General features: G+C 48.8%; 1 protein-coding gene across 1 annotated transcript in view; it reads right to left on the bottom strand.

The window, feature by feature from the left end:
- Positions 1-16,183: 16,183 nt before the first annotated feature.
- LOC119341870 (decapping nuclease DXO homolog, chloroplastic) overlaps positions 16,184-22,782 on the bottom strand; it is a 13,439-nt gene continuing 6,840 nt past the window's right edge. The window contains exons 8-13 of the mRNA XM_037613719.1: positions 19,544-19,751; positions 19,409-19,462; positions 18,993-19,039; positions 17,348-17,432; positions 16,929-16,992; positions 16,184-16,800 (exon numbers count right to left, since the gene is read on the bottom strand). Coding sequence (XP_037469616.1) covers positions 16,679-16,800; positions 16,929-16,992; positions 17,348-17,432; positions 18,993-19,039; positions 19,409-19,462; positions 19,544-19,751 — 580 coding nt within the window. The 3' untranslated portion in view covers positions 16,184-16,678. The remainder of the gene's footprint in view (positions 16,801-16,928; positions 16,993-17,347; positions 17,433-18,992; positions 19,040-19,408; positions 19,463-19,543; positions 19,752-22,782) is intronic.

The raw sequence follows: 22,782 nt of genomic DNA, 5'->3' as shown, positions 1-22,782 counted from the left end.
TTTAAGCGTATCAGTCAAACGCATACGCAAAAAGATGGGTCTAATCATTTTAGCAAAGCGCTCAAAATCCTCATCATCCTTTTTCTTGGATGGTTTAGGAGGAAAAGGCATGGGTTTCTAAACCCATGGTTCTCTTTCTTTACCGTGCTTCCTAGCAACAAAGTCTCTCTTATCATAACGTTGATTCTTTGATTGTGGGTTATCAAGATCAACAGCAGGTTCAATCTCTACATCATTATTATTGCTAGGTTGAGCATCAACATGAACATTATCATTAACATTATCACTAGATTCATGTTCATCACCAGATTGTGTTTCAGCATCAAAAATAGAAATATCATTGGGATTCTCAGGTGTGTCTACAACAGGTTCACTAGAAGCATGCAAAGTCCTATCATTTTTCTTTTCCTTCTTTTTAGAAGGACTAGGTGCATCAACATTGTTTCTCTGAGAATCTTGCTCAATTCTCTTAGGGTGGCCTTCAAGATACAAAGGTTCCTGAGTCATTTTACCCATTCTAGTAGCCACTCTAACAGTAAAGTCATTTGTATTATTTAATTCATTGAGAAAATCATTTTGAGCTTTAAGCACTTGTTCTACTTGAGTGGTAACCATAGAAGCATGTTTACTAATGAGTTTAAGTTCACCCTTAACTCTAGACATATAATCACTCAAGTGTCCAATCATATAAGCATTTTTTTCAATTGTCTACCAACATAAGCATTGAAGTTTTCTTGTCTAGCCATAAAGTCATCAAATTCATCTAAGCATTGGCTAGCAAACTTAGTAGACAGAATTTCAACTTTATCATATCTATAGAGAGGATTTACCTTTACTACCTGTGTCGGGTTATCAAGACCATTTGTTTCTTCAATAGGTGGTATGTTAAGGCCATGTATTTCTTCAACGGGAGGTAAATTCTAAACATCTTCAGCTTTAATACCTTTTTCTTTCATAGATTTCTTTGCCTCTTGCATATCTTCAGGACTGAGAAATAGACACCTCTTTTCTTTGGAGTTGGCTTAGGAGTTGGCTCAGGAGTTGGCTGAGGAATTGGCTCAGGAATTGGCTCAGGAAGTATCCAATTATTTTCATTAGTCAACATATTATTCAGTAGCAATTCAGCTTGATCGACTATTCTTTCCCTGAAAACACAACCAGCACAACTATCCGACTAGTCTTTAGAAGCATCAGTTAGTCCATTATAAAAGATATCAAGTATTTCATTTTTCTTAAGAGGATGATCAGGCAAAGCATAAAGTAATCGGAGAAGCCTCCCCCAAGCTTGTGGGAGACTCTCTTCTTCAATTTGCACAAAATTATATATTTCCCTTAAAGCAGCTTGTTTCTTATGAGCAGGGAAATATTTAGTAGAGAAGTAATAAATCATATCCTGGGGACTACGCACACAACCAGGATCAAGAGAATTAAACCAAGTTTTAGCATCACCCTTTAATGAGAATGGAAATATCTTAAGGATATAGTAGTAGCGAGATTTCTCATCATAAGTGAACAAGGTGGCTATATCATTCAATTTAGTAAGATGTGCCACAACAGTTTCAGATTCATAGCCATAGAAAGGATCAGATTCAACCAAAGTAATTATCTCAGGATCGACAGAGAAATCATAATCCTTATCAGTAACAAAGATAGGTGAAGTAGCAAAAGCAGGGGCATATTTCATTCTAGCATTCAGAGATTTCTGTTTTAGTTTAGCTAATAACTTCTTAAGATCAGATCTATCATTGCAAGCAAGAAAATCTCTAGCAGTTTCTTCATCCATAACATAACCCTCTGGAACAACAGGCAATTCATATTTAGGGGGAGAACCTTCATCATCGCTATCTTCAATAATATCAGTTTCAAGAGTTTCATTCTCTCTAGCCCTAGCAAGTTGTTAATCAAGAAATTCACCTAATGGCACAGTAGTATCAAGCATAGAAGTAGTTTCATCATAAGTATCATGCATAGTAGAAGTGGCATCATCAATAAAATGCGACATAGCAGAAGCAGGTTTAGGTGTCGCAAACTTACTCATAATAGAAGGAGAATCAAGTGTGGAGCTAGATTACAGTCCCTTACCTCCCCTCGTAGTTGAGGGATAAATCTTAGTTCTTTCATCTTTCAAGTTCCTCATAGTGATCAGCAGATATAAATCCCAAGTGACTCAAAGAATAGAGCTATGCTCCCCGGTAATGGCGCCAGAAAATAGTCTTGATAACCCACAAGTATAGGGGATCGCAACAGTTTTTCAAGGGTAGAGTATTCAACCCAAATTTATTGATTCGACACAAGGGGAGCCCAAGAATATTCTCAAGTATTAGCAATTGAGTTGTCAATTCAACCACACCTGGATAACTTAGTATCTGCAGCAAAGTATTTAGTAGCAAAGTAATATGGAAGTAACGATAACAGTAGCAAAAGTAATAGTAGCAGTTTTGTAGAAATTGTAACAGCAGCAACGGTAAAGTAAATAAGCAAAGCACAATATGTGAAAAGCTCGTAGGCATTGGATCAGTGATGGATAATTATGTCGGATGTGATTCCTCATGTAAGAGTTATAACATAGGGTGACACAGAACTAGCTCCAGTTCATCAATGTAATGTAGGCATGTATCTCGAATGTAGTCATACATGCTTATGGAAAAGAACTTGCATGACATCTTTTGTCCTACCCTCCCGTGGCAGCGGGGTCCTAATGGAAACTAGGGGATATTAAGGCCTCCTTTTCATAGAATATCGGACCAAATCATTAACACTTAGTGAATACATGAACTCCTCAAACTACGGTCATCACCGGTAAGTATCCCAATTATTGTCACTTCGGGGTTAACGGATCATAATACATAATAGGTGACTATAAACTTGCAATATAGGACCAAGAAATCACATATATTCATGAAAACATAATAGGTTCAGATCTGAAATCATGGCACTCGGGCCCTAGTGACAAGCATTAAGCATAGCAAAGTCATAGCAACATCAATCTCAGAACATAGTGGATACTAGGGATCAAACCCTAACAAAACTAACTCGATTACATGGTAAATCTCATCCAACCCATCACCGTCCAGCAAGCCTACAATGAAATTACTCACGCACGGTGGTGAGCATCATGAAATTGGTGATGGAGGATGGTTGATGATGACGATGGCGATGAATCCCCCTCTCCGGAGCCCCGAACAGACTCCAAATCAGCCCTCCCGAGAGAGATTAGGACTTGGCGGCGGCTCCGTATCGTAAAACGCGATGAAACTTTCTCTCTAATTTTTTTCTCTGCAAACATGAATATATGGAGTTGGAGTTGAGGTCGGTGGAGGTCCAGGGGGCCCACGAGGCAGGGGCGCGCCCCCGCCCTCGTGGACAGGGTGTGAGCCCCTTAGTGCTGATTCTTTCACCAGTATTTTTTATTAATTCCAAAAAGTTGCTCCGTGCATTTTCAGGTCATTCCGAGAACTTTTATTTCTGCACAAAAATAACACCATGGCAGTTCTGCTGAAAACAACGTCAGTTCGGGTTAGTTCCATTCAAATCATGCAAGTTAGAGTACAAAACAAGGGAAAAAAGTGTTTGGAAAAGTAGATACGATGGAACGTATCAAGCAGAACATGTGGAAGTAGAAGATGCACGCGATGTCTATGATGAAGGTCGACCTGCAAAAAAATTAGTCAGCGACAATGCTTGTCGATCTTGCACTTCACGTTCAGCTTTCAAAGCAAGATGGAATAAACGAGTGATATTGTTATACTCCTTATATTCTAAAATGTCTGAATCTCTCTATTTAATCCACCTATAAAACATGCAAGCATAGCTTAATTATCCTCAACAATACCACATCTAATCATGCGAGTTTGTAATTCCTGATAATACTCCTCTACATAATTTTTTTCTTGTCTCAAACGCTGCAGTTTTTGAAGTAATTCACGTTGATAATATGGTGGAACCCAACGAGTATGCATAGCAGTTTTCAAAGCAGCCCAAGTAGTAGGGATATTATCATGATATAATCTACAATGTTCAGACCACCAAACAGAAGCAAAATAGGTGGATTTACAAACAATAGCAGCAACACGTCTATCTTCAGGATATTGCAAGCATGTGAAACGTTGTTCAGTTTCTAACTCCCAAGTAAGATATACATCAGGAATGTATCTACCCTCAAACAGTGGAATATTCAATTTTAGTTTAGGAATATGGTCATAATCTCGTACCTGAGGTGGTGGTGCAGCCCTACCGTTGCGATTATATGCATGAGGTCGACCTGGTGGTGGTGGTGCTGGTGGTTGCACGTAGTTCTGATTTTGATCAACCTCATCCTCATAATAGTCCTCCACCTCTGCAGTAGTAGCAGGAGCTACATAAGCATCAACAACAGTAGCAGCGGCACCAAAAGTTTGTCCTGGCTCAATAGGAACATGTTGCGCTTGCCCTGCTGGATCGCGGCGTGGAGGTGGTTGTTGATGTTGTTGCAATGGTGTAGCAGATGCGGGTGGTGGTTGTGGTAGGTGAGTACTTCATCAAACTTGGCATCCAACTTGGTGTCAATTGTCTTCTCAATGTCATCAATCCTCTCTAGTGCCTTTCCAAAGCTGGCCATCACGTCTTCCACCTGTTGACTCAACATTTGCTAAAATTTATCATGAAGATCCTTCTTCGTCATGTTCTCCCAGTCAATCTTGTCGGCTTGTGGTCCTGCCATGGTTAGCAGCAATAGAAACACACAAGAATATGATCCTACAGACTACTAGAAAGTGGTGGTGGTGGGGTGTCACAAATCCATCAAGCAAATCTCAAATTCTTACCATTTCTTACCCATCAGCAAGTGGTGATCGGCCACCGTTGTAGTCAAAACTCTCAAAGCTTGAATAGAGCGATTACCAGGGAGAGTCAAATTCACGATGTAGATATATATGGAGCTGGGAAGGCTTATAATATGGTAGCAAAAAGGTTCAGCAATAATCAATTCAGAGATGCAAAGCTGAACAAATGCTCAACGATGGTACTGTGCTGGTCCTAGACTAGACCGTGCTAGAGACGCAAGCCTAGAACACTAACGAAATAACGTTGTGACACAGAAACAAGGGAAAAGCTCACTCTGGAATTATTTTGTGCGCTCTTTGTTTTTGCGCTCCTTTTTTTGTCGAAAATCACTATAATGGCAAGTGTCTCAAAACTCTTCCCAAGTCAAAATAAAAGGATAGGCACGAAATTTTTGTTGACTATTTTTTTTTTTGAAATCAGGGCAGCAATGACCAAAAAGTGCGATAAAAAATCAATATGATGTCACATGTCTCAAAAGACTCAGAAAAGCCTAAAATAGGATAGGGAAAATATTTTCACCAGCTAAAATTTTGGCCTAAAAACTACCCGGGGTTCTCCAGACTTTTTTTTCGAAACCTACTCAGGCAAGGAAACACGGATCAAAAAATAGATGGATCTCGAAACAAACCTAATGTGCAAAGAACTCGGATTGGTGGTGGATATATGGTGGTAGGATATGGCAGTGGTGGTGGTATATGACAGCGGTGGTAGGATATGGCAGTGGTGGTGGTATATGGCAGCTGTGGTAGGATATGGCAGCGGTGTTGATATATGGCAGCGGTGGTGGAATATGGCAGCAGTGATGAGGATGGTGCGGCGGTGGCGTGACAAACTGTGATAGAACTCGAAACTCTAAAGTACTAGACGCTAAGACCAGTAACTAGACACGACGATGCAACCGCAAATTCAACAAAGCAAAAACCCCAAAAATATTATGCAAAGGCTCAGACTGGTTCGGATATGATCAACTAACCCTAATTTTTTTTCCTTTTCATGGACTGTGGGTATGAAGAACAGACTCGATCTAAACTATGAAAAACTGGAAAATCTCATCGAGCAACCTGGAAATCTGATACCACTTGACAGAGGCAAAGGTGTCCCAATGTTTTGATGATATAGCTATCATTTCTGTGGGAGTCGAGTTTGACGATCTGACTACAAACGTGCGAAGACGTCGCACCTTAGCATTCGCTAAACCAACTTCCAAGGGGTTATTGACCATGCCGGAGCACGATCAACCTAACCACGAGGGTCTATTTCCTGCGAGCAAACGAAGAACAAGCAAGAAACTAAGATTGCAATCTGGATATTGCGAATATAAGAGGAAAACTTTATTGATGAAAGTGGGGTTCTGTGACGTCTTGGTTTGGTCGTTGAACACAAACGAAGTACGAGAAGTTGCAGTTATGGCAAACTTTTAGTCTAAACGATGCCCTAAGGGCTGTATATATGGAGGAAGAGGGGGGAATTTCATGGCCCCTTGGAGGAGGGGTCCAAAACCAACCTAACTCTGTTTTCCCCATACATACGGACTCTAAAAATAGCCTATACTTCAGTATTTCGAAATTACATGGGCCTGGCCCAATAATAAGGTGACGCAACACCTATGATAGCCTCTAGACGAAATTTATGAAGTGACATCCTGTATATTTCGTCCAAGGCTTCATGCACTCATTATGGTGGTTTCAAAGTCCTGAAATCATCACTTGTAACTCTGTTCTTGTTCCCCTTGCGCATGCCATCATCTCCATGCTTGATCTTTCTCCAATGTTCATCCTTCTTGTCCAAGCTAGGCCCTTCATTTGTAAGCAAGACAAATGTATCCAATTTAGGCAGCATCATATTTTCATGAACACTAGAATCATTACCAAGAAACGAAAGTACCTTGTAATTTAATTGGTGTGCGTGAGCTCTAGTAATTGGTCCAGTATGTATAGCAGCAGGGGCTGTGGGTGTAACAATGGTATTGATGTCCTCATCATATACCCATCTCCCTCGATGTATTATCTATCACAACACGTGATGGCCCTTTAGTAAAAGGATATGCCAGATTCTTAGCCATTTGAACATAATCCAATGCTGTCACTTCGGAGTTTCTTAATTTTCTGACAACTTTTAAACTCATTCTTATATGTTTTTTGGACTTCATGTTGTCCTTTTAACTTTTAATTTTGGCAATAACAGTCTGATTGTCACAGTTCATAAGGATATCCGAAACCGGCTTCTCAACCAATGGCAAGTCCATCAAAATATCTTGAAGTCATTCTGCTTTGACACCAAACGTGTCTAATGTTGTTAATTTTGCTTCCATTGTCGACCTTGTTAAGATCGTTTGCTTGCACCTCCAAGAGTAAACATATACCCTGTTGTGGCCTTCATCTCATCAGCATCAAAGATCCAATTCACATCACTATACCCTTCAAATACCGGCAGGTATCCGGTATAGTGAAGTCCATAGTTCATAGTACCTTTCAGATAGCACATAACTCTTTCAATAGCATGCCAATGTACATCACCTGGTTTGGAAACAAACCGGCTCAGTTTGCTCATGGCAAACGTGATGCCAGGCCTCGTTGCGTTCGCTAGATACATGAGTGAACCAATGATTTGAGAGTATATCAATTTATCCTTAGTTGTGCCTTCAAACTTTTGAATCAACACACTAGGATCACATGGTGTTTGAGATGGTGCGGTCCGAATATCAAAAAGACTCAACACCTTCTCAACATAATGGGATTGCAAAAGTGTGATCCCACCCTCATCATGTCTCAATAGCTTGATGTTCAAGATAACATCAGCCACCCCAAGGTCCTTCATCTCAAAGTTCTGAGATAAAAAATGGCATAACCTCCTCAATCACTTTGAGGTTGGCTCCAAATATCAGTATGTAATCAACATACAAGCACAGTATAACTCCTTCACCCCCACCATGGCGATAGTATACACATTTGTCAGCTTCATTAACAACGAACCCAACAGATGTCAAAGTTGTAATAAACTTCTCACGCCATTGCTTAGGTGCTTGTTTCAGGCCATATAAGGACTTCAACAACCTACACACTTCCCCCACCATCCAGTTCTGATACATGCGCAAAATGATAGAGCTGTAGGGGCGGGCCCAGATAGCTTGAGGATAATGCAGCCCGAGGGGCGCCCTCATTTGAACAAAGCAAAAATTCACCTGGCACCGGTGTTGTAGAAGCGTCGAGGTAGCTGAAGAAGCGTGTTGTGGAGATTGCTCCTCATGAGCTGGGCGGCTCCGGAGGCCTGTGGAGCTCATGAGTCCCAGGGGGATCGCAAGGGTCCGGGACCTCCTGAGACGTGACCGCCAAGCGCCTGGCCTCATGAGACGCCATAGCATGCTGCGCGAGGCGCTGGTACGAGGCACCCATGTTCAGCAGGCCGAACGGCATGCAGACGTACATGCAGGGGTAGCCACCACTACGGCTGACATGCGACGGCCAGAAGAGGTCCTGCGAAGCGGCCCTGTTGAGGCCCGGGATGTTGACCAGACTTGCAGCTCGCCACCCACGTCAGGGGCGGCAGCTGCATTGGTAGACCGTGCGGGGTGGCACTCGCCGCGCATGGCTTGCGCCTCCTGAAGCTCCTCGATCGCCTTGTGATGAACTCCCATGATCCTGGTGCCTCATGCCGTGCTCCTTGCTCGTGTGGGCGTGTGCTGAGGCACGCCTCCAAGTGGTGCCCGAACACCTCCCTCGTTGCATTGGTCACGTCGGAGGCTCTCCAGACGGAATCCCTTGAGCCCGTCCTGAGGGAGGCACCGGGTGCGCCTTCCTATGCAGGAGGAAGGGGCGCCCCAGTAGCGGGCGTGGAGCCTGAGGCACCTCTAGCGGGCATCTCGGTCTCTTGATGGCTCTTGGGGAGGAGCTGCTTCTTCTTTGCGGGGGTGGCCTCAGGAGGCAAGATGTCGCCCTCGTTGTCAGAGTTTTTAGCCGTCGCGGTAAGTGTGGTCAAGAGAGCACACTACATCCTTCTCATCACAGGTGACTGTGATTATGCCGCTGCACCTAGGCATCTTGAGGACATTGTAGCCATGATGAACGGCCGCCGTGAACATGTCAATTAGGGCATGGGTTGTTGGGGAACGTTGCATGGAAAACCAAATTTTTTCTATGCACATGCAAGATCTGTCCATGGAGATGCATATCTACAAGAGGGGAAGAGCATCTACATACCCTTGTAGGTCGCTAAGCGGAATCGTTTATCACGCGGTTGATGTAGTCATATCCTTCGCGATCCGATCACGATCCAACCGATCTAGTGCCGAACGGAAGGCACCTCCGAGTTAAGAACACGTGTGGCTTGATGACGTCTTATCCTTCTTGATCCAGCAAGCGGGAGAGGGGAAGTAGATGGGATCACAACCAACACAATGACATGGTGGTGATGGTGGTGGTGGAGGACCGATAGCGCTTTGCTAAGCGTCGTCGGGACGAGGCGGTGGAACTATGGAGTAGCGGGAGAGAGAGGGGTGCCAAGGGCTTGGTGTATCCTCTTAGGGCGCCCCCTACCCTCTATATATATATATAGGTGGAGGGGCATGGGAAACAGCACCTCCAAGCCCTAGGGTGCAGCTAAGGGGAGAGGACTGGGACTGCAAGTCCAATCCTATTCCTACTAGGACTCCTTCCTTTTTTGCCTTCCCTAGCCACATGGGCTTTTGAGGAATTGGTGCGCCTAGACCGAAAAGGCCAGGGCACCTCCCCGCAGCCTATTATAGCCCTTGGGTCGTGGTGGACCCACTTGTGGACTTTCAAACCCTTTTGGAATCCTCCGGAACCTTCTGCAAGCTTCCCGGTACAATACCGAAAAAACTGCACCTTTTTTTGGAACCCAAAATATAACTTCCTATATATAAATCTTTACCTCTTGACCATTACGAGACTCTTCGTGACGTCCCGGATCTCATCCGGGACTCTGAACAACATTTGGTTACCACTCATCAAATATCCCAATACTACTCTAGCGTCAACGAACGTTAAGCGTGCGACCCTGCGGGTTCAGGAATTATGTAGTCATGACCGAGACACCTCTCTGGTCAATAGCCAATAGTGGGACATGGATGCCCATATTGATTCCTAGATATTCCAGAAGATATTTTATCGGTTGAACCTTTATGACAGCATACGTAATTCCCTTTGTCTGTCGGTATGTTACTTGCCCGAGATTCGATCATCGGTATCTCTATACCTAGTTCAATCTCGTTACCAGCAAGTCTCTTTACTCGTTCCGTAATACATCATCTTGCAACTAACTCCTCAGTCACTTTGCTTGCAAGCTTCTTTTGATGTGTATTACCAAGAGGGCCCAGAGATACCTCTCTGTCATACGGAGTGACAAATCCCAATCTCGATTCACGCCAACTCAACAGACACCTTCAGAGATACCTGTAGAGCATCTTTATGATCACCCAGTTAAGTTGTCACGTTTGATAGCACACAAGGTATTCATCTGGTATTCGGGAGTTGCATGATCTCATGGTCGAAGGAATATGTATTTGACATTAAGAAAGCAGTAGCAATAAACTAAACGATCAAATGCTATGCTAACGGATGGGTCTTGTCCATCACATCTTTCTCCTAATGATGTGATCCCATTATCAAGTGACAACACATGTCTATGGTTAGGAAACCTTAACCATCTTTTGATCAACGAGCTAGTCTACTAGAGGCTCACTAGGGACACGGTATTTGTTTATGTATCCACACATGCATTTAAGTTTCCGGTCAATACAATTCTAGCATCAGTAATAAACCTTTATCATGAATAAGGAAATATAATATAACAACTTTATTATTGCCTCTAGGACATATTTCCATCAAGGGTATCCCAGGATGGCGTTGTACGGGAGGCTGATATGGGCGACGTCGAAGTTGATGAGCTCGGTGTGGTAGTTGTCGGCTTGCCAAAGATGACAGGGAGGCGCACTTGTCCCAGGGGACGGTGGACCCGTCGGTCACCCCAGAGAACGGCTTGGTAGGCATGAGCTGATCATAGGGCACCTGAAGCATCTCAAACGTCTCGACGGAAAGAACGTTGAGCCATGCGCCACCAGTGACGAGAGTCTTGGTGACATAGACGTTGCTGATGGTGGGCATGTAGAGCATGGGGAGCGCGTCGGCGGCGGCCAAGCACTTGAGGTGGTCCTTGGAGTCACTGGTAATGGTGTACTGCGAGCACCTGAGGGGACGCACGGCCTCAAGCTTCGGGAGGGCTGCATTCACCTCACAAGAGAACTGCTTGAAGATGCGGTTTTATGCAGGGGCTTGGGCACCAACTAGGGATGCAGGCGATCGCGCGGGGCTCCTGGAAGCCCCCAACCCCCTCGTCCTGATGGTTGTCGTCGTTCCTCCTTGGTGGCGGTGGCAGCGAGGGATGCCGGCATTGCCCTGTGGGTGGGCCTCACGAGGCTGGTCACGTCAGGAACCGTCGCAAGGCTGATCACGCGCCAGGGATCCTCATGAGGCTGGTCATGCCAGTCCTGATGAGGGTTGCGGTTGTCCCAGCGGCCTCCGCCGCGGCCTCCTCCATGACCGAAGCCACGTTCGTCATGCTCGGGGCGGCGACCAAGGCGCTCATCGCGGATAACCCTGAGCTCCTGGCAGTCATTGGTGTTGTGGCTATGCACGTTGTGAAATGCGCAGAACGGGCGGTTACCCCTGCGAGGTTCATCATGGTCACGGCCGCGCTTCGTCTCGGGCTCTGCTGCCAGTACCATGGGGCCCTTGCACCTTGCTTCCTTAGCCTTGGCCTTCTTGTCCTCGGGGTCGACCTTCGGATGCTCAGGGAGGGAGAGGCGGCCCTCCTCGGCCTTTGCGCACTTGTTCACCAAGTTGAATATCTCCAGGGCCGAGCACAAGTTGTCATGGATGGCGATCTCCTCGCGCATCTTGAAGTCCCTGACACCATCGGTAAACGCCGAGATGATGGCCTCGTCCGATGCCTTAGGGGTTTTGAGGCGAACGTTCGTGAAGCGTTGTACGTACTTGTGGAGGGTCTTTCCAGGCTGCTGCTTCACGCGCCACAGGCCATTCACCGCGGGAACGCGGTCGCGGGTGCCCTGGAAGTTGGTGATGAAGCACTCGCGGAGCTCGTTCCAGGAGGAGATCGACCCCTCCGTGAGGTGCAGGAGCCAGGAGCGCGTGCCATCCTTGAGGGCCATGGGAAACCAGTTTGCCATGACCTTGTCGTCGCCGTTTGCCGCCTCAATGCTCGAAGAGTAGAGCTGGAGAAACTCAGCAGGTTCGGGGGTGCTATTGTAGCATGGAGGTAGGTCTGGCTTCAACTTGCTGGGCCAAACGGCGCAGCGCGGCTCTGGGGTGAAGGTGCGGTACCCCGCTGCACTCACAGGAGTGGCACGCGAGGGGAGATCGATCTTGACGTCCACACGCCGCAGCCTTAGGCGGCGCGCGGTCTTCATGCTGGCACAGCGGTGCGGGGAGCGCACGTGCGTCACCTTGCGGCCGCTGCACCACCTGACAGCTTGCCTCATCCCGTGCTCGCGACGGCGCCCCGGTAGCAGGTCGTGCGGAGGCACGTCGTGCCTAGGCTCGGGGTCGGCGTCACACAGAGGAGGAGGCGAAGGTGCGCCGTGGGCCACGTCACCCACCCGGGAGGGCGGCGATGGAGTGAGTGGGAGGGCGTCGGGGACTCACCGGCGACGTTGACGAGTTCGGCGATGCGGCCCAGCCAAGCGTCGTAGCCCTCGTCGGCGAGGCGGTAGCGTAGCATCTCGCGCACCATGAGCAGCGCAGCCTGCGCATTCACCGGCCCGCGACAAGCGTGGGAGGATGACACCATGGCGGGAGTGAGAGAAGGAGTGGAGGTGCGGCCATCGCACCGCACGAAGGGTGGCAGCGACGAGTCCTGCTGCTTGTGAGCAGCAGGGTCGGTGGCAGCGTTAGCTGCGGGAGAGGCAGAGCGGCGCGGGACACCGCGGCCCACGGGCACCGTCTGGGCGACTCGAGCAGCTCGGAGCTCGGCGCAGACTCGGCAGGCGTCAGCCATGGGAGCGGCAGGACGGAGAAGAAGCGGAGTAGGAAGGGAGATTTTGACACGCCCCTACGTGGCGCGCCAAATGTCGGAATCGAGCTCCACGGACCCAAGCAAGGTTCGAACTCTGGGGCGTGTGCGAAGATCTAAACTAGCCCCAGCCTCAAGCCCATCGCCCCATGGCCTTGCCTAATCGAGTTTGTGCGAGCGGGGAAGGAAGGACACGATAGTTTACCCAGGTTCGGGCCACCTTGTGGTGTAAAACCGTACTCCTGCTTTATGGTGGATTGACCTCACGAGGAGGTTGTGGATGAACTAGTACAATGGATGAGCTGCCTCGCGAGGGCTCTGGGGGTGAAGGTGGAATGGATCCGGTCGTTCTCTACGGTGGAGACTAGCCTATACTTATAGTGGCATTGGTCATCTTCCCTCATAACTTAGGCGGGAAGGGATTCCACAACGGCCAATTTAAAAGGGGACAGGAAGTACATTTTATCCGGGAGAAAGGTGGTCTTCGCCTGCAAAGCTTCTGGTCGTGACGCAGAGGTGGGCTCGGCGATGACATCCGTCCTACCGAGCTCGTGGTCTTGGTCTTGTTGCACTGGAATAGAAACCTTTGGGGGATTCCTTGGAAACCCGCGTACGTCCTTGCCTCCTTAGCACCAAAGAGAAAATTGTCCTTCACTGCGTCCGCTGGCGCTCGTCTGGCCCGGTCGTCATGGCTCACGTCATTGAGAGCCTCGTGAGGCTGGGTACCTGCATAGAAGTCCCCGCTCCTCCGGAGACAGGCCCCGGGCACCGCTCCTCGAGAGGTCTTGGCGTCATCCGCCTCGCGAGGCCGAGGGTCCTCGCAAGGGCCTTGTCCTGGGGGTTTTATAGCTGGGCCGCACCGGGCCGTCGAGGAGTCCACGCGCTGGGCTGCACGCAGGCAAGTCTGGGTACCCCAATCCCAGAACGCCGACACCAATAAAAGTGATGAAGGAATTCTCACTTTCTTTGACAGTGCCATACAGCCAGCATAAAACCTCGTCAGCAAAGGCCAAGCATACACCACCCTGAATATTACAGTGGGAAGTACAAGAAAGTAATTAAAACCCATATATTTAATTAAAATTTAGCTAGTCAAATTCTTGTGTGTACACTGTACAAGATTAGAGGCAATACTCTCGAAAGGTGCAGTTTTTTAGAGAAAAGGTCCGAGCACACAACTTACATTGAAATCTACTCCATTTAGCAACACTTTCATGTGATGTGCCCGCGCATTTGAAGATCGAAGTTTGATCAATTAGCAATAAAAATGTGAATTATATGGCAGAAAAGTTGCATAGCTAGAAAATATTTTGGACCTCATGCATCTGACACTGGTACTGGATACAGTATGCTCCTAAAAAAAGGACACTGGTACTAGATGTCTAGATGGCACAGAGCTTTATTTCCCGCGAAATGTCCAACTTCCCTTGCACCACTGCACAACAGATTTGGGCGGTGAAGACACCGGCACTACCGACAGGCGCGTCGAGCTGTGCGGACACCACCACTGCCGCCCGCGCTTGAATGATCCTCCTGCCTCGTCGTGGTAGGAAAACCCATCTGCCGTCGTCGGCAACAGGCCGGCGCGTATCTGCTCCGGCTCGACGTGCTCGTGCTGCTCCGAGAGCTTCTTGGGCAGGTAAAACGGGGAGCTGTGCCAGACCAGCTCCAAGGGCAAACCGGACGAATTCTGGAGAGGGAGGATGTAGAAGTGGGCGCACGCCATCAGGATCTCAGCGGGCGACCGTGACCGTGGCGCGGCGCGGGGCCGCGTCGGCTCGAAGCCGTAGCGGTGGCAGCTGGCAGACGGAGCAGGGGAGTTCCTTCCGTGGACGGCCATCTCGGCGAGGAGATCCTTCATGGCCTCACGGGCAGCGCCGAACTGGGGCGGGAGGAGCTCGACGCAGCTCGTGGCGACCCTCATGGTGTCCAGGGACCCGGAGAAACGGAACGCCGCCATCATCTTGAAGTTCTTCTCCCACGCCACGTCGTGCTCGTAGGACATCCACAGGCACGCCGCCGCCGCCGCCGTCCCGTCGCCTCCTTCGAGCTCAAGCCACCATGGCTGGAGCAGCATCACCGCGGTGCCGCCCTCCATCCTGAGCGACAGTTCCGCCGCTTCCCCAGCCGCCAACGACCGCGCGAACGACGGGAGGAACATGAGGGTCTTGGGACGGCCGCCGCACCTGACGAGCTCGAAGAAGCCGTCGGCGCCGTCGGCTATCCTCTCGAACCTCCTTACCGCGGAGTCGGTCAGATCGTCCCCGGAAGTTGTACCCCGGCTGAACGGCATGAGCCGCTTGGCTGCTCGCGCCACGCGCCGTGGGAAGGAGTTGCTTCGCGCCTTCCCCAGCTCCTCCAAGGCACTGGTGTTTCTTTTGTTGGAGCGTATGATGCCTTTGCCTTCCTTGATCACACGCTTCAACTTGGCCTTCCAACGGAGCAGCGGGGCGTGCGTGACCTGCCAGTCTTCGGAGATGGCGATGATGGTTTCGAACTTGAGCACGGCCATTTCTACTCGATCCACCTTCATCTCGCCGGTCTCGTTTTCCCCTGATAAAAGCAAACATAATCTTTGCACTGCCTCACCGGCGACGGCAGAGCAGACTGTGTCTGCCATTGATTTGCTCTTTGGAATCAGCAGGTAAAGTTGGGTGCTGGTGAAGGTGGTGTGTGTGTGGGCGGCGGGGGGGTATTAGGTGCGAAACAACGACGGGCGGAGTCGGCGATTGCAAGCTGTGTGGTGTATCTTAGACTTTGTCAACTCAAGCAGACTTATAGTAGTGGTATAGCAACGTCATTTGGAGCATCTAATTGAGTTTGCTTACTACACCGGCTTCTCTTATTTGTTCTTTGTCTTCCGGTCAGAGCTGCCGACCCAAAAGGAAAAGCCAGATGTCACTGGTGTCTATAACTACCGTCACTTTCTGATTTCTTCTTGGAGCGTCTATTTCTCGAGCGACTCGATGATGTTATTTTCTACCACTCCCTCAGTTGCTTCTTTTATTGACCATCTTCAACATTGATCCCTCATCAAACATTTGAAATTGATGGGGAGGTGGTTGTAAACAGTCAACAGTCATTAAACATGTTAGACGTCTTATGTGTCTAGTCATAAGTATCTAACAATACAAGATGCAAATGTGCTAGATACACACATTTGAAGTTACAAACAAAGTAATAAATTCGTTAAGAAAACAGATCAAGAACATGGTACAACCACGTCTCATGGGTTTTGATGAGTTTCCCTACAAAAACTTATAAACCCTGCTTTCAATATAAAAATGAAAATGCAGTGCTCCGGCCGGTTCTTGGGTAAAAAAAAAGCATGGACTAACCATGCCGTATCAGATGTTCTCCATAATAAGCTGAAAATAAACTCTTAGCATATACCGCTAGATTACATAACTCCAAGGGGTGTTCTTGACATGTTACTATGGCATGGCAGCGTCCGTCTCTAAAATTCAATATCATCATTGGTGCAAAAGTTACACATCGTTGGTGCCTTGAGCGATGAACCGTTACAATGGCTGTGTAACTCTGCACTTCCCTAATTTATAACTTGGTATTACAGAAGAAATACAGTGTTCGATGGCTTCAAAATCTCTTTGGGCACTCAAAGAGCAAACCGTGACCATAGCTGCCCCCAGTTACCGACCGACCATATAGCATGACCCTGTCAGTCTCTTATGCATCCGCATCAGCCCCTCGAACTATAGCTCAAGCCATTCTAAGACGCGACGCTTCTACGTAAGGTCCGTCAAAACTGTCCGTTTAGCGAAACATCAGCGCCGAAGCTTTGCTTGGGAACAGATTAGTTTGTTGCACCGGTGAGCTGTTCCACATGCAGAGTTATTGCATCGGGGCACGGAGATTGGGCTTTTAATAGTTCCAATCGATGGAACGGGTGTGCAAATTGCAGAACGTAGTCTTCATCTACAAGAGATGGGGCAAACGATATCACGCACGTGAAGAGAACTACTCAGGATTATGAATGGCAACAAGTGCATATTTTTTAGAGAGGAAGGTGAATGCATATAGTAGAGTGGTGAAGGAATTCTCACTTTCTTTGACAGTGCCATACAGCCAGCATAAAACCTCGTCAGCAAAGGCCAAGCAGACACCACCCTGAATATTACAGTGGGAAGTGCAAGAAAGTAATTAAAAACCATATATTTAATTAAAATTGAGCTAGTCACATATATGTTGCATAGCAAGTAATTTGGTACTCCTACAAAAGAGGGTAGTTATCAATTATCCTACGTGTCAAAACAGAAAAGGCGAATGCGGCATCAGAGTAATGGTAAGTGTACACTCCTTTCCACTATTATTTAAGATTTTGTAAGACAAACCAGTTATTCGACTTTTTTATATAGGTTATTATGCTCTTCTAAGTTCTAATATTATACTCACACTCATGTTCTTCCTTTACATATCAGACTCCACTGTTGTGAATAAACAACACGGAATTAATTTGGTATACCTGCCAGTAGCTCTTTGCTTTCACTTTTTGTGTGATATCTTTAGTTCTTAGTCTCTCAGTTCGTATAAGTACACCAGCATCATTCCTGCAAAGCCAAAAAGAGAGGAGTGTAACTTGATCAAGTTAAAACCAATTTTGAACATTACAGCCAATCCATCTACACATCGCAAACAACAGTGAACAGAGTCAGATAGAAAAGGTAATCGTACTCCCCTTCCTAATTGTATCAACCATATAGCCAATGTTAGAGGATTGGCGACACGCCGGACAGCCTTCGCTGGAAGTGGACTGAGAATGGAGCATACTCGGCCAAGTCTGCCTACCTCGCCACCTTCCACGGTTCCACCCATCGCCAGGCCTGGAGGCTTACTTGGAAGTGCTGGGCGCCACCACGGGTGCGCTTCTTCCACTGGCTTGCGAACCTCGACCGCTGCTGGACTGCCAACCGCCTCGCGCGCCGTAACCTGCCTCACTCACCCTGCTGTCTGCTATGCGATCGGGCCCCAGAGACACTACACCACCTACTCCTGGGATGCCCCTTCGCTCGTCAGGTGTGGCATGAGATCCTCTCGTGGCTGCGCCTCCCTTGCCTGCCGCCCAACAACGACGCCACGCTTCACGACTGGTGGCGCCTGGCTAAACGAAACACGCCCAAGCCGATGCACAAAGGCCTCGCCTCCGCCACTCTGCTCGTGCCATGATGATTTGGAAACATCGCAATGGCTGCGTTTTCAAGAGAGACCGCCCTTCGGTCACCCTCCCTGATCGCCACGATCAAGGCCGAGGCTGCTCTTTGGGCCAGAGCAGGGGCCCTTGGCCTCCGCGTCATCCTGCCCCAAACCTGGGATGTTCACTAATGCCCTGGTATTTGCCCTGTAACTCGCCTCCTAGGAGGATTCTAACAAACCCCCTCTTTTCAATACAATGAAACGCAAGTCTTCTGCGTTTTCTCGAAAAAAAAAATTGAATGCCTTTCTGATTGAATGCCTCATTATTAAGCAAAAACCACAGGTTATGTAGCATGCAGTGTGTTAAATGTGTAGAACAGAAGACCATACTGGGTGGGATATGTTCATACCACTAACAGTAAGCACAAAGGTTTGAACAAAATGCTTAAAAAGTGGTCAAACAAATTAAACTGAAGGAACTACGAACTCAAAAAAGTTATGTATCATTAGGCCTGTTATAATAGATAATTTGATACTCCCTCCGTTCCTAAATGTAAGTCTTTGTAGAGATTCCACTCGGTGGACTACATACGGAGCCAAATGAATAAATCCACACTTAAAATGCATCTATATACATCCGTATGTAGTTCATTGTGGAATCTCTACAAAGACTTATATTTAGGAACGGAGGGAGTACATACTAAAGCTCTGATGTATGGTGCATTCAAATCGAGAGTATGGGGCTGAGAACCCAACGAAGAATTCAGATAAGCATCGCAATTTGAAATATACACGAAATGGGTTTCCTTCTGTATCTAATTGACAGCAATAGTATAGCAATTACCCATACCATAATCCTTGCATATATGATAACCATAAAGACTCTTGAAAACCATCTCATATTAAGGACTTAGGACTTATTCTCTGACAGGAAGCTTGAAGTACTAACAAAGAGTGCCGTGATGATTGAATAATACCTGAATCCCACAACAACATACGACACGCCAGCAAGGAATGATTGAATCTGTAATATTTAGTAAAGTAAAAGTTAATGTTTCAAGCTATATAGAAGATATGACTTCTGAAGATAAAATACTATGAAGCTGAAGTTGTGATCGCAGAGAGAATCATAACAAGATCGCCATGTAAAGTTGTTAGCATATATCCTCAGTCCCCGCATATAAGAAACAAATCATCCTCAGAACTTAAGGGAGTCAATTAAAAATCTAAGAAACTTCATAGAAGGAACTTTTCTAAGATCATATGGAGCACAGTTTCAATATAGAATTTCACGCTGTGGAAGAGAACAGAATAAGAAGTTGCAAATGATAGTTATGATAAAAAAAAAATGGTGTCATGCAATTAGCTAAAAAATAAGAGGACAAGAAATTACCCAAAACCTAAGTAACTTCTCTCTCTCGAATTTTTCCACCGTATGATACTCCAGCTGTTACAAAATTCAGAATGGTGACTAGATTGAATATATGTGGCATCAGAACACTCAAAGCTCATGGAAAAGAAGAACAACCTCTCTGCTTGTTTTTAACTCCACATAGAACCGCCTACCATCGTCGGTTGAATCACAGCAGTCCATCTCAGCACCCATGACAATGCGATGCGCGCCCAATTTCGTCTTTATTACAGAACAATACTCTACATTTGCATCAATGCCGCTTCCGTCTTCATCAATGGAGTTCTCAGTGGCAAGATTTTCAAAAGAATAGCCCCAAAAGCATCTGAGGATCAAGCATGGGCACCAGGAAGAAAAGGTATCAAATTGATATTCACTACAAATTCATCCGCTGTAGTGATGACAATTCCGAATATGATTACAAACATGAAGGCACCAGCTAATAAAAAAGGCAAATGACGAGAATGACATGCAGCCCTTCACACATTTCCAAGCTTCCCAGAGATACTTACATTTTAGAAAAACTATATTTTATTACATGATATCAGATCAGAAAAATGTCAAAGAATTAAATCAGCATTAACAACTCAAATTGGAAAGATTATGTTATGGCCGGTTTAGCTAGGCCCACCGGGCATCTTAGCCCACAAGTTATCTTAGGTTAATTCTTATGCAAGTTATCTTAGGTTAATTCTTATGCAAGTTATCTAGGTTATAAACATAGGCTGTAAGACTCTTTTCGAAATTAAGCAATAAAGATATATCTATCCTATTGCCCGGCTCCAGAGGAGCCGGAAACCCTAGCCCTCTCCTGCCCTAACCGCCGCCACCCTTCTCCTCCCTCGCGACGGCGCCGACGCGCCGGAGCTCGCGTGCTCGCCCCCGACCTCCGCTGTTCTGCCCCTACAACCTAACGAACCGAGTCGGTAGGAACCCTAGTCCTACCAATTTGGTATCAGGTACCCGGGTTTCGACCATGTCTTCGCCGCCGCCACCACCGCCGCTGCCCGTCAACTCCACCACCGACGCTGCCGCTAACTCCTCCACCGCCGCCGCTTCCGCGCCAGGCATCATGGCCTCGCTCTCGGCGGGCGCCACAGCGTCGCTCTCGGCGCCGACCCTCCCGGCACCTGGCACCGCGCCACGGGCGGCCACCAGCCCCCGTCCAACACACGCCGCCACCGTCACCTCCCCCTCAGCCGCAGCAGTTCACACCGGAGGTCATGGCCGGCGTGCTCAACGACCTCGTCGCCGCGGTCCAGGGCATCCACCTCTACTTGGCAAGTCCGTACGGGCCACCTCCACCACTCCATCCAGCCATGGCCGCGGGTCAGCAGGCGCTGCCGTGGTACTCAATGCCGGGGGCCATCACCGGAGGCTACCCGGCGCTTCCCCCTCCGGCGGCCTCGACGCCGCCTTGGCCACAGTGGCCGACGCCGACACTCGCGGCGCGGCGCCGCCAGCCGCCGCCCAGGGCCCGCAGTGGCCGACCTGGGCCACCCCGTCCGCGCCCCAGTGGCCGACGCCGGCACTCGCGGCGCCACCTGCGCCGCCAGCTCAGTGGCCGGCCTGGACCGCACCGTCCCCAGCCGCGCCGTCCCTCCCTGCGGCCACCGTGCAGGTGCCACCACCGCCCCCGCCCAGCCCTAGCCTGGGTCGGTCCGCGCCGAGCGGACTTCCGATCCAGGAGGTCCGCTTTCCGTCGTCACCGTCTCCGCTTCCAGGCTGGCTCCACGGGACGTCCCCTCCACCGGCTTATACGGAGGCCCGGCCGCCGTCGGGTTCCCAGTTGCAGCCCGAGGCGTCAGGCGCCACGGGGAACTACGCTGGCCTTCCCACCATGGACCGGGCTCCGTCATCAGCCCTCCGCACCGCCGAGGCAGTGGGCCATGGCGCGCCACACCAGCAGCCGCCCCGGTTCGCCAAGCTCGATTTCGCCACGTATGACGGCACGGAGGACCCCCTCAACTGGCTCAACCAGTGCGACCAGTTCTTTCGCGGGCAGCGCACCCTCGCCTCGGACCGTACCTGGCTCGCCTCTTATCACCTCTGCGGCGCGTAGACATGGTACTACGCTCTCGAGCAGGACGTGGGCGCCATGCCTCCTTGGGAGCGCTTCCACGAGCTCTGCCTCCTCCGCTTTGGGTCCTCGGTTCGCGGGAGCCGCCTGGCGGAGCTCGGCCGCCTTCCCTTCACCTCCACGGTGCGGGACTACGCCGACCGTTTCCAGGCTCTGGCATGCCATGCGTCGTGTGTGACGGCGCAGCAGCGGGCCGACCTCTTTGTCGGTGGCCTTCCGGATCACATCCGCGTGGACGTTGAGCTTCGGGGACCCCAGGATCTCCAGTCGGCCATGTACTACGCCCGCGCGTTCGAGCGCCGCGCGGTGGCCATCCAGCAGGACTCACCGTTCCAAACCGCTGGGTCGCTACCCGGGCCGGATTCCGCGTCGGGTCGGCCTGCGCAGGCTTTTGCGGCACCCCTCACCGCGACCGCGGGACGCCCGTTCCGCCGGCTCACCCCAGCCGAGCTCCTCGAGCGTCGCCGCAAAGGGTTGTGCTTCAACTGCGACGAGCCCTACACGCCCGGCCATGCCTGCTCGCGACTTCTACCTGGAGGTTGCAGACTACATTCCGGAGGACGCCGTCGCTGCTGACCTGGCCGCCCCAGCTGTCGAGAAGGTGCTTGACACTGGCTGATCGCCTCGAGGAGTTCCGCAAGCGCTTCCCCACCTTACAGCTCGAGGACGAGTTGTTTGTGCAGGCGGGGAGAAGTGTTATGGCCGGTTTAGCTAGGCCCACCAGGCATCTTAGCCCACAAGTTATCTTAGGTTAATTCTTATGCAAGTTATCTTAGGTTAATTCTTATGCAAGTTATCTAGGTTATAAATATAGGTTGTAAGACTCTTTTCGGAATTAAGCAATAAAGATGTATCTATCCTATTGCCCGGCTCCAGAGGAGCCGGAAACCCTAGCCCTCTCCTGCCCTAACCACCGCCGCCCTTCTCCTCCCTCGCGATGGCGCTGACGCGCCGGAGCTCGCGTGCTCGCCCCCGACCTCCGCTGTTCTGCCCCTACAACCTAAGGAACCGAGTCGGTAGGAACCCTAGTCCTACCAGATTACCCTTGGGCTATCACAATTCCTATAAGAATTAATTACAAACTCAAAGCATCACCATATTCAGCATACTAAATTCCGACTATGTTCTTTGTAACTCAATCTTCCTAATGCTAGAGAGAGAGAGAGAGAGAGAGCACCATGAAACATCAAACTCAAACTTAACAAAATACCCCCTGCGTAGGTAGGATTACCATAACACTATTTCCTTTGTAACTCTTCCTATTGTCAACAAGAAC

Source organism: Triticum dicoccoides, chromosome 1B, assembly GCF_002162155.2.
Source record: "Triticum dicoccoides isolate Atlit2015 ecotype Zavitan chromosome 1B, WEW_v2.0, whole genome shotgun sequence".
Taxonomy (NCBI): domain Eukaryota; kingdom Viridiplantae; phylum Streptophyta; class Magnoliopsida; order Poales; family Poaceae; genus Triticum; species Triticum dicoccoides.
The sequence above is the reverse complement of the archived record's forward strand: the minus strand, read 5'-3'. Positions and strand labels throughout refer to the sequence as shown.